The 16,098-nt window shown below is 41.8% G+C and overlaps 1 protein-coding gene across 9 annotated transcripts in view; it reads right to left on the reverse strand.

The window, feature by feature from the left end:
• Nucleotides 1-16,098, reverse strand: part of Rere (arginine-glutamic acid dipeptide repeats) — a 342,417-nt gene that overhangs the window by 123,547 nt on the left and 202,772 nt on the right. For all 9 annotated transcript variants that reach the window (XM_076933703.1, XM_034501835.2, XM_034501837.2 and 6 more), the window contains 2 exons: nt 14,461-14,557; nt 6,730-6,834 (listed from right to left, as the gene is read on the reverse strand). In XM_076933703.1, coding sequence (XP_076789818.1) covers nt 6,730-6,834; nt 14,461-14,557 — 202 coding nt within the window. The remainder of the gene's footprint in view (nt 1-6,729; nt 6,835-14,460; nt 14,558-16,098) is intronic.

Here is a 16,098-nt window from a genome sequence, read left to right on the forward strand (position 1 = left end):
ACAGCAATACTGAGGAAGTACTCACTCACACTGCCCACAGACCAGCCAGGACAGCTTCTGGTACAACCCTGCAGAACAAGTCTTTCTTCTCATCCAGTGTTCATGTCCCACAAAGGACTGTTTGTCATGTAAGAAATAGCTGATATGTGGGTTATTCCCACCTGTAAACTAAAAGATGATTTTTATACCACTAAGTTATAACTTAGAAAGAAAAGAAAGATCACAAAATTCCCTCAAAACATAAAAAACATTGGAAAAAAAAAAGGACAGGACCAACTGTTTCTCAGAAATGGAATGGAGAGTCAAAAACTTAAAATCCATCTGAAGAACACAAGTGACCTACATCTTCTCAGCTCAGTCCCATGTGCAGAGCCCTCTGTCTATTCTGTGTGACAAAGCAAATCCTAAGCTGAGGAATCTACACATTTTCTGTAGAAAACACAATCTCCCGCATATGAGAAAAGCCTTGGGGCTGAGGATGAGACTCAGTTACGAGAGTGCCTGCCTTGGCACATACGCATGAAGTCCTGGGTTTGCGCCTGAGCACCATGGATGCCAGGCAATCCTCGCACTCAGGGAGGTGGGACACGCAAAGTGCAAGGGCACTCTCAGCTACGGAAAATTCTTAAGTTCAGAGAGAGAACACACAACCAGATTTATCTGAAATGGTTTCCCCTTGTCCCAACGCATGACAACAGGGCGATGGGCCGGAAGCCCTTCTCAGAACTGCTGCAGCTGACAGACAGAGCACAGAGTTGCTGAAAAGGAGCGACCGTCCGAACCAGACTGGTACCAAAGAGACCCTTTCACATAGAAAAGGTTCACCTGAACAAAGGATATGAAACAATTCTAGAGCTACATGTAGGAATAGTACATAAAAAGTTACTCCGAGTCATGAAAATCTTATTTTCAAAATTATTGTTTGGGTCTGACTAGGTGTCCTGGGTGACAATGATGGTACGCAAGCCAAGCTTCTTAATCTGAACCCTGGTAGGGACCCAGGCCTGTTCCTCCTCCTTAAGAGGTAAACAGGTGACTGCCAGATCTTTTCCATGTATGTTTTCCTGACATTTTGTTGTTGGCTAAGACAGGCAACTTGTGCCAGCTCCCCTGATGCAGGAGGCATGCAGGCACCTACTTCCTCTTTCTTCCAGCCCATCAGCATTCTGAAAAACAAAACAAGAGCTGCAAGCTGGGCTCTCCAGAGAGCTGAGGCCCTGGGGCACCTTAGCACCTTAGGATGCTCACACTAGTGTTGGCGCAGCACTTGCTGTTTCCTTTCTCTTAGTTGGTGAATAGTTCTTTCAATGTTCTGTCATTTCTAAGAGTACAGCTCAACTTTCACAGACAGTTTACCCACACATCCTGCACTATCTTGCACTAGGGTATATCCCTCCAGGAAATTCTTCCGTATGTTCTTGTCATGAGGCTTCCCTGGCATGAGTCTGCTTTTTTACATCTTCTCCTCAAGACTTTTAGGGACACAAGCAGGCTTCCCTGGAGATCAACCACAAGCCTGACCTAAACGCCTCACACCATGAACCAAAGCCACGCTTCCTATTCAGGTTTTCATATATGGAACCCTCTCTGCATTTACAAGCTTTTAAATATTTTATTCAATACCTGATGTTTTCTGGCAAAAGTTACTGAAATAATAATATCTATGCTTTGTGCTATTTTGCTGAAGGCTTTTCAAACATGACAGTAACCAAGACAATGCTTATGTAGCTCATCCCCAAAAGCTATACAAAGATCTCTCATGAGGTTAAAGTATGTAGCACCTTGTCAATGAAAATATGTAACAACTTCTATAATTACGAAGATACAAAAATACCAAAATCTTACAAAAATCACCTTCAGAGTTAACTATGACCACTTTCACATGATAGATGTAGAACAGACTCCAGGAAGTGAATACCTTATGGATGAATACAAACATAAAGTGCTAGCATGAGACTAGGATGCAGGCATGCCAAGATAAAAGGAGAGAACCCTTCCTAGGGCTTTCAACTCAAAGATGAAGCAGTCAGGTTAAGCAGTTATGAAGTGCTTGCTGAAACAAATCAGGACCATAAAAGAAGACACAGAGCATAGAACTGAGACATGGCTAAGACCAATTTACTGCAACTCAACCAAAGACTCCAGTGTTCTGGCTGACTACATAGTAGTCTAACTGGTTTTTTTTTTTTTTTACCAAGATCTCTAAGCTGAAATTTCTTTCTTTTTGGGGGGATAGGGGTTTCAAGACAGGATTTCTCTGTGTAGCGCTGGCTGTTCTTTCCTTTCTAATCTTCATATTGCAGATGTACTTGAGATGTCTGCAACATATACAACTTGATCATTTGCTGATATTTGTGATTTTAAAATCCTTGACAGAATATGCCACATCTGACTGAACTCATTCTAGACCAGACTGGCCTTGAACTCAGAGATCCACCTGCCCCTCCCTCCAGAGTGAGTACTGGGATTGAAGGTGTACATCATCACCATCTGGCTGAAATTTATTTTCTAAGTACTTAGTAGAGTTTGAGTTAGACTGTTCATATAATATATATAAAACATATAATACAATGATACTATCTTGCAGAAGACACTGACTCGAAGAAGTAAACTTGGAATGAGTGTTGCTTACATAAGAAAAAGTGAATGTTCCCTGAGTGTCAGGATATCAAAGACTGTGAAATCAGAGCTGAATTCTGAGGGTTCAGGTCAGGCTGGCACCTGACTACAGGTTCTTATTTACCTCTTCCTTGTAGTTTGTATCCTACTTGAGCAGAAAACCAGGCACTAATGGCATGCCCTGGTAGTGCATCCTCATACACCACAACAGGCAGGACGTGCTCCTTTCCCAAGGCAGGCCAGCCCAGCCTAAGAACACCACTCAAATTTATATGGTTTCTCAGCATCCTTCAGAAGAAAGTACTCATTAAACAACATTCATTTTGTATTTACATGTCTTACATAATAATGCATAGTTCCTAGAAGAGAGTTCTTTCCTTTCTAATCTTCATATTTCAGATGTACTTGAGATGTCTGCAACATATACAACTTGATCATTTGCTGATATTTGTGTTTTAAAATCCTTGACAGACTGTGCCACATCTGACTGTGACTAGTGTGGATGTGAGCACATACACTTTTACATACAAATATAAGTGAATTGTTTGTTTAATGACTTTGGAGCACTTGCTGTTGATTGGCTATGATTAATTTTCTTATATACTGACTTTCTGAGGGTCTATCACTGGTCTCTGCTTAGGCTCACCCTCTCCACCGTCCGCTGTTCTCCTGCTGGACCCTTCCTCCTCCCGCGTGCTCCCTCTTTTGCTTTGTCCTATAACTACATTTATATTAGTTAAAGCTAAACTCCATGTCGAGAGAAAACAATCATCATTTGCACCCCATCCCCGTCTTCTACTCTTGTGTCCTATTTATATTTGGAAAACTTTAGATTCTACACACGAGAAATGAGTGGCACTTGTCTGGTCTCCATTATGCTCTGCTGTCCATTACCTCCTCTCTCCCCCAACCCTGCAGCTCTAGATTATGAAAGAAAGCACATGATGCTTGTCTTCATAGTAATTCCCTGTAAGATGTAGACTCAGCAAAGCTTTTTTTCCTCCCACTGTGAAGACTCTGCTGTTCCGTTTGCTGTGCAGAAGAATCCTATCCCATAACACCATTTGTCAATTTCTAATATTTATTAAGCTAGTGGAGTACTTTTCAGTTCCAGGTCTCACACAGAAGTTTTGATGAACACCGGATGACTTTTGCATGATATGAGAAACAGGGACAAGTCTCACCCTTCTCCATATTGGATATCCAGACTTAGCAGCACCTTGTTGGAGGAGCTCTTTCTTCCCCATGTGTATCTGCATCTTTGCTAAAGACCTGGAGGCTGTGGCCAGCCTCTGAGCAGTGCCATGCAGTTGCTGTTTTATGGTGCTGGGGTCTACTTAAGGAAAGTAGCAACACCTCCCATAAATGCTCCTTCTGTTTAGGGTTGCTTTAGTGACCTGGGATACTTGTGCTTCCACTAAGTATTAAAATTACCTTTAGTTCTGTAAAGCGTATCAATGGAAGGGGACAAGAAAGAAACTATGTCTAGATTGTTTTTAGGAATAAAGCCATGTTCACAGTATTAATTTTACATTCTTTCTTTCTTTCTTTCTTTTCTTCTTTTTTTTGGTTTTCCAAGACAGGGTTTCTCTATGTAGCCCTGGCTGTCCTGGAACTCTATCTGTAGACCAGGCTAGCCTCGAACTCAGAAATCCACCTGCCTCTGCCTCCCAAGTGCTGGGATTAAAGGTGTGTGCCACCACAGCTCAGCTCATTTTACATTCTTATAAGCTTGGGAGGTATGTTCTTCTAAGTGTCTTCTTTAGTTTTTTTAAATAATGGTATTATTATTTACATATTTATTGTTATTTATATGTGTACACTTGAGTAACCATGAAGACCAGAAGAGGACATCAGATCCTTAGGAGCTGGAGTTACAGGTGCTAGAAACTAAACTGTCCTCTGGAAGAGCTTTATGTGCTCTTAAAAGAGCCATTTCTCCAGTCCTAGGGTAGTGTTTCTCAATTTTCTATTGTAAAGGTCTTTTACTTCATTGATTAGGTTGATTCCTAGCATGCAGGGAATTGCTTTCTTTGTTACTGTGGCACTAGGGGTTGAAAACGTAAAGAAGACACTTAGAAGAAAATACCTCCCAAGCTTATAAGAATGTAAAATGAGCCGGGCAGTGGTGGCACACACCTTTAATCCCAGCACTTGGGAGGCAGAGGCAGGTGAATTTCTGAGTTCGAGGCCAGTCTGGTCTACAGATAGAGTTCCAGGACAGCCAGGGCTACACTGCCTATGTGTTGCTAGTCTAATACTTTACCACTGAAGTACATACCTAGCCCAATTTTCTTTGAAAGATTTATTAATTTAATTTCTATGAATACACTGTAGCTGTCTTCAGACACACCAGGAGATGGCATCAGATCCCATTCTAAATGGTTGTGAGCTACCATGTGGTTGCTGGGAATTGAACTCAGGACCTTTGGAAGAACAGTCAGTGCTCCTAACCACTGAGCCGTCTCTCCAGCCCATAAATAAATCTTTTATAAAAAACAAAAACAAAACAAAAACCAAAATGAATGAAGCAACAAAGTCACCCACTATAATTTAAATCTTGGTCTATCTAGACCCTGTTGTGCAGCAGTGTTTATTTTAGCCTCAACACTCAGCACATAGCTATTTGCAACTCTTATAATCTCCCCATAGAGCCTGGAATAGTGACACTTTAATCCCAGCACTCAGGAGGCAGAGGTAGGTAGAGAGATCTTTGATTTCAAGGCCAGCCTGGTCTACAGAGTGAGTTCTAGGACAGCCAGGGCTACACACAGAAACCCTGTTTTGAAAAAAACAAAACAACAACAAAGGTATCCAAATGACCTTCATCTCCTCTAATTTGGCCTTGGCCTCTATTTTATCAGATGAAACCAGAGCTAACCCTGCTCCCAGTTACTTGGTATACTAACAGGTGTTTTGCTTCCATTTTGTTGTGATAAAACATTCCAATAAAAGGCAACTTCGGGAAAGAAAGGTTTATTTACACTTACAACACCATATCACCACTGAAGGAACTTAAAGGCTTTTTTTTAAATTTTTTCTTTCTTTTTTTTTTTTTGCCATTCCACACAAGCAGCAATGCAGACCAAGGAACTCAGATCATAGCCAAAGAAGTACAGCGGGAACGATATAGACATACCTAGCTAGCTTTCCTTTTCTTGTCTTTCTTTCTGTTTTTTATTTAGGCTTTTAAATCAATTTTATTTATGTGTACTTGTGTTTTCCTACATGAGTTTATGCCTTGCATGTCTGTGGCCTAGAGAGGCTAGAAAGGGTATGCAATATATAACCGACCTCATACATGGTTGTGAGCTACAATGTGGTTGCTGAGAAAAGAACGTAGGTTCCTGTAAGCAAAGCAAGCATTCTTGACTACTGAGCCATCCATTCCTTTATCTAGCTTTGTATACAGCCAAAGATCACCTGCCCAGGAAATGGTGTTCCCCACAATAAACTGGATCCTCCAGCAGGAAGGAACAGTTACCAAGTCAATCCCCCACAGGCACGTCCACAAGCCCATCTGACCAGGTAATTCCTCATCTGAGGCTCTCCTTTAAGATGACTGAAGTCAAGCTGCAGTTAAGGTTAACCGGGCACAGGGCCGTCTTCAACTTTAGGCTGCGTGTCTTTGGTGTATCTCTTGTAGCCACACTGCCCTTCATCTAAACAATTATTCTGTTATGGCTCCAACAGGGTGCTGTCCATCTCCTACCCCTAGTCTCACCAGACCTTTGTGAGTGTTTCTGGATTTCATTACCTGAAGCAAACTGAACAAGAAGTATCTAACTTTCCAAACTGACATATCTTTTTCAACACACTATGGAAGACTTGACAAAGTCTGCATCAAGGAAATGCTCTCCCAGTAAATTGAAAGCACAGCCAGCCATGCTATGTCCTTCCCCTTCCTCCTTACACCCTCATTTCCATGCCTTTTCTTGGCTAAGAAAAGTAAAAGCAGACAAACTGCACTAAACAGCAATGGCACAAACTGCGGTATGGAAGCACTGAGTCATTGTTTGGCGTCTTGCTAACTTAAGCACAGACATGTAAATGCACAAACACACACACGTGAGTGAGAAAGGAAGCGGGCAAAGTGACTGACTGACTTACCTTGTCTCAGGGTTGTAGCCTAATATGTAGAAAAATGAGTCCACTCGGGCTTTAAATTCTCGAGCCGCAAATATGTCAGAAAAATGGGAGATGTTACACTTCCCTCTGAGGAAAAAAAAAGCAAACAACAAAACACATGTTTAAATTAGTAACTTTGCAAATCACAAAGGCAGCAGGAGTGGGGTGGGGTGAGAGAGGCACACAACTAAATCTAGGGTGTATAAAACACAGACAGTGTCCAAGTGTATAAAACACAGACAGTGTCCAAGTGTATAAAACACAGACAGTGTCCAAGTGTATAAAACACAGACAGTGTCCAAGTGTATAAAACACAGACAGTGTCCAAGTGTATAAAACACAGACAGTGTCCAAGTGTATAAAACACAGACAGTGTCCAAGTGTATAAAACACAGACGGTGTCCACGCTTGGTTGGAAATTTTTGTTTTTATTTCATTTTAATGATTGCTTCATTATGTCCCATAAAGTACCACATAGGAGAATAGCAGCATCTCTCGGTGTGACCGTCAACCAAAACTGAACCATCCTATAGCCAAAACCTGTGCAAAGCAATCGCAGGAGTGGGAGCAGAGAGTCCACAGCAGCAGTCTACAAAGAGCTGCAGAGAGCCTTACAGCAGATGACCTCCCAAGAGGCTTTTCTACTTTAGGCCACCAGGTTAAAGTAGAGAATTGTTTTGAAAAATTCCTTTCTCAGTTTCCAACTTTGTCTACAACTTTCCTGTAAGCTAACAGACATTTTCAGAATCCCATCTTGATTTTCTGGCTTGCGCTTTCAGGACATGGCTGTGTGCAGTTCACACTGTGATCTCTCATGGTGTAACAATACGTACACACAGAAATCAGCATGGTGCCCAGGACCAACACTCTTAACTCCAGGCAGTGCAGAAACCCTGTTTGCACTCAGATCCCTTAAGAACAAGACTGACTTAAATCCTTCTCTAGTCAACCAGGACAAAAGCCAGCACACTCTTGAGACTTGTAGTTTTTTTGTTTGTTTGTTTGTTTATTGTTATAAGCTGGGAATTTCTTTCATTAAAAATGATTTTTAATTTAAGAAATTTTTTAATGATATGTTTAGTACAACTAATTTTCCTTTGAACATTTCTAAAATGCATGCCAAGACTATATGGCATTTTTATTTTTATAAACTTCTTTTGTTTTAGCTTTACTTCCCCTTGTATCAAAAGTTGTTTTAAGAGGAAGTACTACATCTGAGTACAGAGGACTTGTATTCTTTTGTTTTTCATGATAGGCTACTAATTTACTGAAATGTAATCAGATAGACATTTTTGTCTCATGACTTAAAATACAAGCAACTTTTAAGAGTGTGACAAAATGAGGCTGGAGAAATGGCTCAGCACTTAAGAACACTGGCTGATCTTAAAGAAGACCCGGGTTCAATTCCTAGCACCTAAATGGCGGCTCACAAGTGTCTGTAATTCCAATTCTAGAGGATCTGACACCCTTATACAGAGACAAAACACCAATGCATATAAAAGTAGATAAATCTTTTTTAAAAAGTGACACAACACAGAAAAAAAGGTTGTGCACTATTACCCAGAGTTCAAAGTTCAACAAGCTTAAGATCAGTGTTAGAAAAGAACTAATGAAAGCTGTGCAAAACCCGGTATAAACACATACATCATATAAAACAGAAAAACAGACTGTGTGTTTAGATAGAAAAGTCATCAAGCATGGCCTTTCTCCATCAGCTGATGAACACATTCAGTTCAACCACTTGGCCACTATCAGCATCTTTTCAAAGAAGAAAAGAGGTCATCACAAGGCTCGTGTGGAAAAGCAACATGGAAACCACAATAAAACTTAGACTGCAGAGACCTTAATTGCTAGCAGAACAAAAAGGTGTTAAACATTGTGGGGACAGAGACACGGACAAGTTCTGCTGCCCAACACACACTACACTAACACATATGGACAAAACAGTAAGAACGTTCTAAGTCAGTCCAAAAATGTGCAGCTTAAGCTGAAAGAGATAGAACTCTGCAATACATAAAACTTCTTAAAGGATTCTCTACAGAGGTAATTAATCTGTTTTAACCCATAAATATAATGGCAGCTGCTCACAGCAAAACATGGAGGTAAATTAATGCAGAATGAACATAATGGAAATCAGAAGCTCTGAACAATGGCCATGAACTTTAGAAAATTTACCCTAACATACCTTTCTAAAATATGAATCCCTAGGTAAAATGGTAGCATGTAGCCTGAATGACCTTAGTATTTTTTTTCTTGTAACTACTAGACATATGAGGCAGAGAATGAACAAGCTGAAACCCAGCCATCAAGGCAAGGACCACCTCCCATACTGTCCTTCCATCAGGGCACTACACAGCACACTTTCCCAGTCACAGAGTAGCCACTCCACACAGCACCAACAAAGCCTCATCCTGATGGGGAAAGCAACATAACTGCAAGAGATGGGATGTGGGCTTGCTCATGCTTGGAGTTTTGCCAGGCAGCTCCTAGGGCTAAGTTTAGCTCCCTATACCAAAGGCATGTGAATGCCCAATCAAGCCACCTACTGGGCAAAAAGAAACAAAATCCATGGAAGCTGGATATCATCAGTACCATAAATAACTGTATTATAAGATTTTCTTTCTTGAACACTAATTTTTATAGACATTATTGAAATTCAGTAACTGAGAAAGAACATAAATTAGTAAGGTAATCCATGAGGCCCTCTGTGAGTGCTTCTCCACATGCCTGGAGTAGGTGTTAGGTCAAAGATGTATGTTCAAGTTATGACGCTACTGCGAGGTCACATGACCCAGAATAAGTGTCAAAAGGATGATTCAAAAATCAACAAACTTGATTCTGTCACAAAGCTGTGTCACAGTGGGATTCAGCTGAAGTCATCTTGTTTGGGTCTGGCACTTTCCACTGTTATGTCACAATGCCAACCAAAAATGCTACCTCAGCAACAGGTAACTCAAGCACAATATCAACTCAATATGCTGGCTTTTGTAAAGGCAGTGGTAAGTAGTGGTCATGAAATAAGAAAACAGGCACCTATGTGAAATTTGCCAGAAAGGTAAAGATGAGGGATGGCTAAGGCTAAGGGCTCAAGCAGGGTGCAGAGCAGTAACACTGGCTCAGTACACACTTCTCAGCACAGCCCAGACTGAGGGCCAATGCCTTTTTGGGTAAGGAAAAGCAAAGCCCACAGAGGAATTCCACTTTTCTTTTGATTCACAGTGACTAAAGGACAAAGCTCTCCTTCTCTTTATAACCCAACTCTGGCACCAGCTTGAAAGAAAAATATAGACATCAGCTTCACCGAAAAGTGAATGGGATGGCAGAGCCCGGTCAATGGCTGCACACGGCATGAATCCATGTAACCAAGTCCTTTGATCTTTGAAAGAATGGTGCTAAGAGCCAGCACTATGGGCTTTTTTCTTTTTCCTTTTTTGTCCTCTGGTTTTCTCTGTTATATTCATTTGATCTCCTTTCATGTGCCCATGAACTGTTTTATTTGTGTCACCTTCAAAATTGAATTTATCTATAGTAGCAGCACTGGTTTACATGTGTGAAAAAAGAAAGTGCCCTTCCCTGTGGGCGATCTATAAAAAGAGAAATCGACAGAAAGCGCCAATCTCAGTCCTCAATCATCACATCTCACTCATCCAAAGTGTAAGCAAAGGGACCCTGACTCTGGAGAAGAAAAAAAGAATAAATGAAGACTAATAGGGTTCTGCCACCACATCCTGTTTGATGGCGGTAACCACAGAAACACCCCAAACCTTTCCTTGGTGAGATACTACCACTGAGAATGTGGTTAAAGCCACACACAGGGCATCAGGTGCTGGCAAATGCCAGGCTTTCAACAAGATTTACCAGGCCAGACCACGTAGTGACAAAGTAAGTACTTGTCATCCAGTCACCAGGTCACCAAGAAATGCTTCATTTAAGTCTAATAAAAGGAAACTGGGGAAGTTTCTTCAATGAGAGGCTGGACTACACTTATCTGTGGTTATCCAATACCAAATGGTCATCCCTGAAAACATACATACAAGTAACATTATAGAGACAGAACAGGTTGTACTTATATTTTTTGGAATATATAACATGCATTTTATGTAATAATAATTAATGCCCAAAAGGTCATGAATTTGAATAGAGAAAGGAGAAAAATACCATTGGGAAGGCTTGGAGGAAGGAAAGGGACGTGAGATGATATATTACAATCTCAAAAACTAATTCATTTAAGAAAAAAAAAATTGAAATGGAGGTTTCATACCAGACCTACTACTTTTTGTACAACATTTTTTAAAAATTATTTTTTTAAGATTTACTTATTTGCCAGGCAGCAGTGACACACGCCTTTAACCCCAGCACTTGGGAGACAGAGGCAGGCGGATTTTTGAGTTCGAGGCCAGCCTGATCTACAGAGTGAGTTCCAGGACAGCCAGGGCTACACAGAGAAACCCTGTCTCAAAAAACCAAAAGAGAGAGAGAGAGAGATTGATTTATTTTTATGTATATGAGTACACTGTAGCTGTCTTCAGGCACATCAGAAGAGGGCATAAGACCCTATTACAGATGGTCCCTATTACAGATGGTTGTGAGCCACCATGTAGTTGCTGAGAACTGAACTCAGAACCTCTTGAAGAGTAGTCTTAACAGCTGAGCCAACTCTTCAGTCCCTAAAATTATTTTAAAAGGATTTATTATTTATGTTATGTGTATGGGCCTACTGTAGAAGGACACTGCAAGCCTAGAGTGATCCACATTTATCTGTGTCCAGCTACTACACAGTTCTTCTAAAAATACTAAAAATTAGATGAATGTTATCTATCAAATCTGGATAGTGTTAAAAATCCCTAAATATATTCATTTTAAGCAGTTATGTCAAAACATACTGGAAAACCAGTTACATCTTTCACTATTTCCTTTACTAGAACTGGAAGTCCTTTAAAACAGTGACCAACCTGTGAGGAGTTGGAAAGAGCAAAGGTCCATCAGGACAGATGCTAACCTGGCCAGCTGCACTGTATTAACCACTCGGTTTCATCAGCCTAAGTCAACCCTCATTAACTTGCTTTGCTAGCATGTAGGCTTCATTAGAGCCTGGGAAGTCACCTTCAAAGGATAGACAAAAGCTTTGGGAATTTGAGAAAAGTTTATAAACCACCACAGATAAATGCAATCACTCTAGGCTTGCAGTGCTCCTTCTGGGTCACTCTAGGCTTGCAGTGCTCCTTCTGGGTCACTCTAGGCTTGCAGTGCTCCTTCTGGGTCACTCTAGGCTTGCAATGCTCCTTCTGGGTCACTCTAGGCTTGCAGTGCTCCTTCTGGGTCACTCTAGGCTTGCAGTGCTCCTTCTGGGTCACTCTAGGCTTGCAGTGCTCCTTCTGGGTCACTCTAGGCTTGCAGTGCTCCTTCTGGGTCACTCTAGGCTTGCAGTGCTCCTTCTGGGTCACTCTAGGCTTGCAGTGCTCCTTCTGGGTCACTCTAAGCTTGCAGTGCTCCTTCTGGGTCACTCTAGGCTTGCAGTGCTCCTTCTGGGTCACTCTAGGCTTGCAGTGCTCCTTCTGGGTCACTCTAGGCTTGCAGTGCTCCTTCTGGGCACAAGAAGTCGTCAGCCACTGCCCTGGCCTGGCACCTTGGCTTCTCAACTAGCAAAAGTCCCCCCTCCCAAGATGTCTGACTAGAATCTTAACTGGCTGTTATGCTTTAATCCTTTTGTGATATTCTGCAGAAGCAGGAACAGCCCAGTAGACAGTCAACTATAACACATCTTCTCCTTCCGTGGCAGAGCTCAGCCACCATAGACCCACAGGCCCTATGACCCCACTGCTTGTTTATACATTTTTACAATTGTTTATACAATTTTACATCTTTACAGAGTTTAAAAAAAAAAAAAAAAAAGGAAGTGGAAAAAAATCCTGAAGTGAAAATAAAATAATTCATTTCCATTTTTAAAAAGGCTCAACTGGACCACAGCCAACTCATTTATTTATATGTTATCTACGTACTTGCCCCACAGTGGCTACAATGAATGAACAGTTGAGACAACGGCCATCATGGCGTATAGTCTCAGACTCAATGTTTACAAACACCAATCATAGATAGATGGTTCAGCCTTCTGCCTAAAGTAACTGATCTATCTCTGTAGCTCTGCACAGGAGACCCCAGGCTCTGTCACTGACCGACACAGGTGAGCTCCGTGCCAGGGACAGCTGCATCTCACTGTAAGGAGTTAAGCTAAAGCCAACAAGTCTCAATGGCTTTTATTGTACTCAAAGTCTGTGGGGGGGGGGGGTGTGCTTGCTGTTGTTTGATACAATCTTATTATTTATCATTTACAGGGAGGAAAGTTGTGATGTTGGCTACTGTGGACACTTGAATATATTTGGTTCCCATAGCCTCACATGTTTGAACATTTGGCCCAGAGGGAGTAGCACTACTAGCAGGTGTAGCCTTGTTGGAGGAAATGTGTTATTGGGGAGGTGGGCTTTGAGGTCTTATATATGCTACGTCCAGTGTGATATACAGCCCTTTTCCTGTTGCCTTCAGATCAAGATGTACAACTCTCAGCTCCTTCTCTCTCTTTCTCTTTCTTTCTCTTTCTCTCTCTTGGTTTTTCGAGACAGGGTTTCTCTGTGTAGACCCTGGCTGTCCTGGAACTCACTCTGTAGACCAGGCTGGCCTCGAACTCAGAAATCCGCCTGCCTCTGCCTCCTAAGTGCTGGGATTAAAGGCATGCGCCACCACCGCCTGGCTCTCAGCTCCTTCTCAAGCACCATGTCTGCCTGCATGCTTCCCACCATGATGATAATGGACTGAACTTCTGAGACTGTTAAGCCAGTGCCAATCAAATGTTGCCTTAATCATGGTGTCTCTTCACAGCAATAAAACCCAAACACACACATCTACCATACTTGTTATGACACTTAAGAGATCCTAAATCAGCCAGACACGTAGACACAACATGTGCAAGGGACGGATCGTGGCACATGTAGACATAGCATGTGATCCTGGCCCTGTTCTGGAGAGAGCACACAGGACAGAAGAGAAGGGCACATCCACTTTAATTGGATGTGATGTCTCCTCCTGCTTCAGTCTGTATCATCAATACATTCTTCTACTCTTTAGCATCCATTTTAGTAAAAATGCTCAGATATAAGAAAACTGGAGCCTCGAAGGTGTGGCGCACGCCTTTAATCCTAGCACTTGGGAGGCAGAGGCAGGTGGATTTCTGAGTTCCAGGACAGCCTGGTCTACATACAGAGTGAGTTCCAGGACAGCCAGGGTCTACACAGAGAAACCCTGTCTCGAAAAACCAAAAACCAAAAACAACAATAACAGCAAAAAAAAAAAAAAGAAAAAGAAAGAAAGAAAGAAAACTGGAAGAAAAGCTAATAAAAAAATTCCTGTACTTTCTTCTTCTTCTTAGGCTTTTTTATATTTAACATTTTCTTTATCTGTTTTTCCCCTCTATCTTTTGTAGCACTTGGGCTTGATTTTTACAAAGGTAACTGCAGAACTGCAGGGTATTTCAGCCCAGAAACTTTAGCAAATAATACTATGAAATATAGGGAAAGGTAAAGTGGAGTTAGACAATCCCTAAAATTTCAATAACCCCAGGAAACAGAGGAGTGTTAGCTTGCCTAGATCATAAGGTGTCTGCCTGGCCACAAAGATGACCACAGATCAGAGCAGAGTCACCCCACCCAGCAGCAGTCTTACCTCAGAGCAGCGGCATGGTAGGTGTCAACATAATCCGAAATGAAGAGCTCCCGGTTCTTGATGACTGGATCTGTGATGACAAGTTCTCTTCCAGAGTCTACCAACAAGAGAAATTAGTTAACTAAGAAGGTATTAAAATAGTTTCCCAAAACAAGGAGGAAAATTTTACAGAACTTTCCCCTCAAGTTTATCTCCTACAAAAGACAAATAACCCAACCTAGTTATTATCAAAGTGCATCCATCCAACAGGGAGGGGATGAAGAGTAGAAATGACACAGGAATGTAAGTGCTCGTCTCTGACGGCTCACACTGGTCACCACATCTCTCTCACACCAAGTCCTTCTGTGTACTCAAGTGTATCAGTGAGCACATGAGGAGGGAGAGAGGGAAAGAAGGGAGGGAGGGAGGGAGGGAGGGAGGGAGGGAGGGAGGGAGGGAAGGAAGGAGGAAGAAGTCCATTGCCACATCCCAGTAACTTGTTAAGTTTTTTTTTTTTTAGAAGAAATGACTTCTTAGTTTTATTTATTGTTTTATTATATATACAAGTACATGTATAGTATATGTGTTTATATTCAGATAAGCATATTCCACAGCACTGTGTGTGGAGGTCAGAGGACAATTTGTGGGAGTCAGGTCTTTCTTTCCATCATATGGGTTTGGGAACTGAACTCAAGTCCTCAGGCTTGAGAGCAAGCAACTTAACCTGTCCATTTTTTACGTTTTTCTGTCAGTCTGTGTGCTTCTGAGTGGCAGGGTCTCAGCCTCTGAAGGAACTGAGGCTGGTCTTGAGTTTATAATCATCCTTTCTCTCTCTCCCAAATTCTGAGATTATAGATAAACACCACCACATCTGGCCCCAATCATAATTGTTTACTGACAAATATCCCAAAACGGAATGAAGTCACATACTGACTGGACTGAAAAAAAAAATTAAACTACTATTTAAAAAAGAAAAGAAAAAAGAAAAAGGGGGGGGGGGCACGCAGGTGTGCTCGTGCATACCTTTAATCCCAGCACTCAGGAGGCAGAGGCAAGTGGATATCTGAGTTCAAGGCCAGCCTTGTCTACAGAGCAAGTTCAAGGATGGCTGGGCTACACAGAGAAATCCTGTCTTGAAAAACAAAACAAAGAAACAAACAAAAAACTCTGACTTTTAACTTTTCCAAGATGTTTTTAAAGCTTGTATGGAAGGCTCCCTGTGCTGTCAGCAGGAGCTCTGGGGAAGCGGTGTGAGGAGAGACACAAAGCGCACATCCCAGGCTGCTCCAGGCACGTCTCTAAATTCAACCTCTTCATACAGAATGTGGACACAACTTTACATAGCTCCAGAAACATAAGGCTCCTCTCAAGAACCAATTTCTAAAGAGCTACCATACATGTGCATAGCTGTAACACAGTACATTATAGGATCTTCTGGGTCGTGGGTTCTGGGCCAATGATGGCCCCACAAGAAAGGGAGGGATCAGCTGTCAGAAACCAGTGGCCTATTCTGAATGGCAGCTGTGAACCCACATTGCACAGTATCACTCGAAAAGCTTTGCTTTTCTGAAAACCCTCTCTGTCTGGGCCATGGGGAAAGCCACTAACACAAGCTCCTGAAACAACAGGGAACACAACCTCACAGGGCTTTAAATACTG

The sequence above is a fragment of the Arvicanthis niloticus genome, chromosome 5, assembly GCF_011762505.2.
Source record: "Arvicanthis niloticus isolate mArvNil1 chromosome 5, mArvNil1.pat.X, whole genome shotgun sequence".
In the NCBI taxonomy this organism is placed as follows: domain Eukaryota; kingdom Metazoa; phylum Chordata; class Mammalia; order Rodentia; family Muridae; genus Arvicanthis; species Arvicanthis niloticus.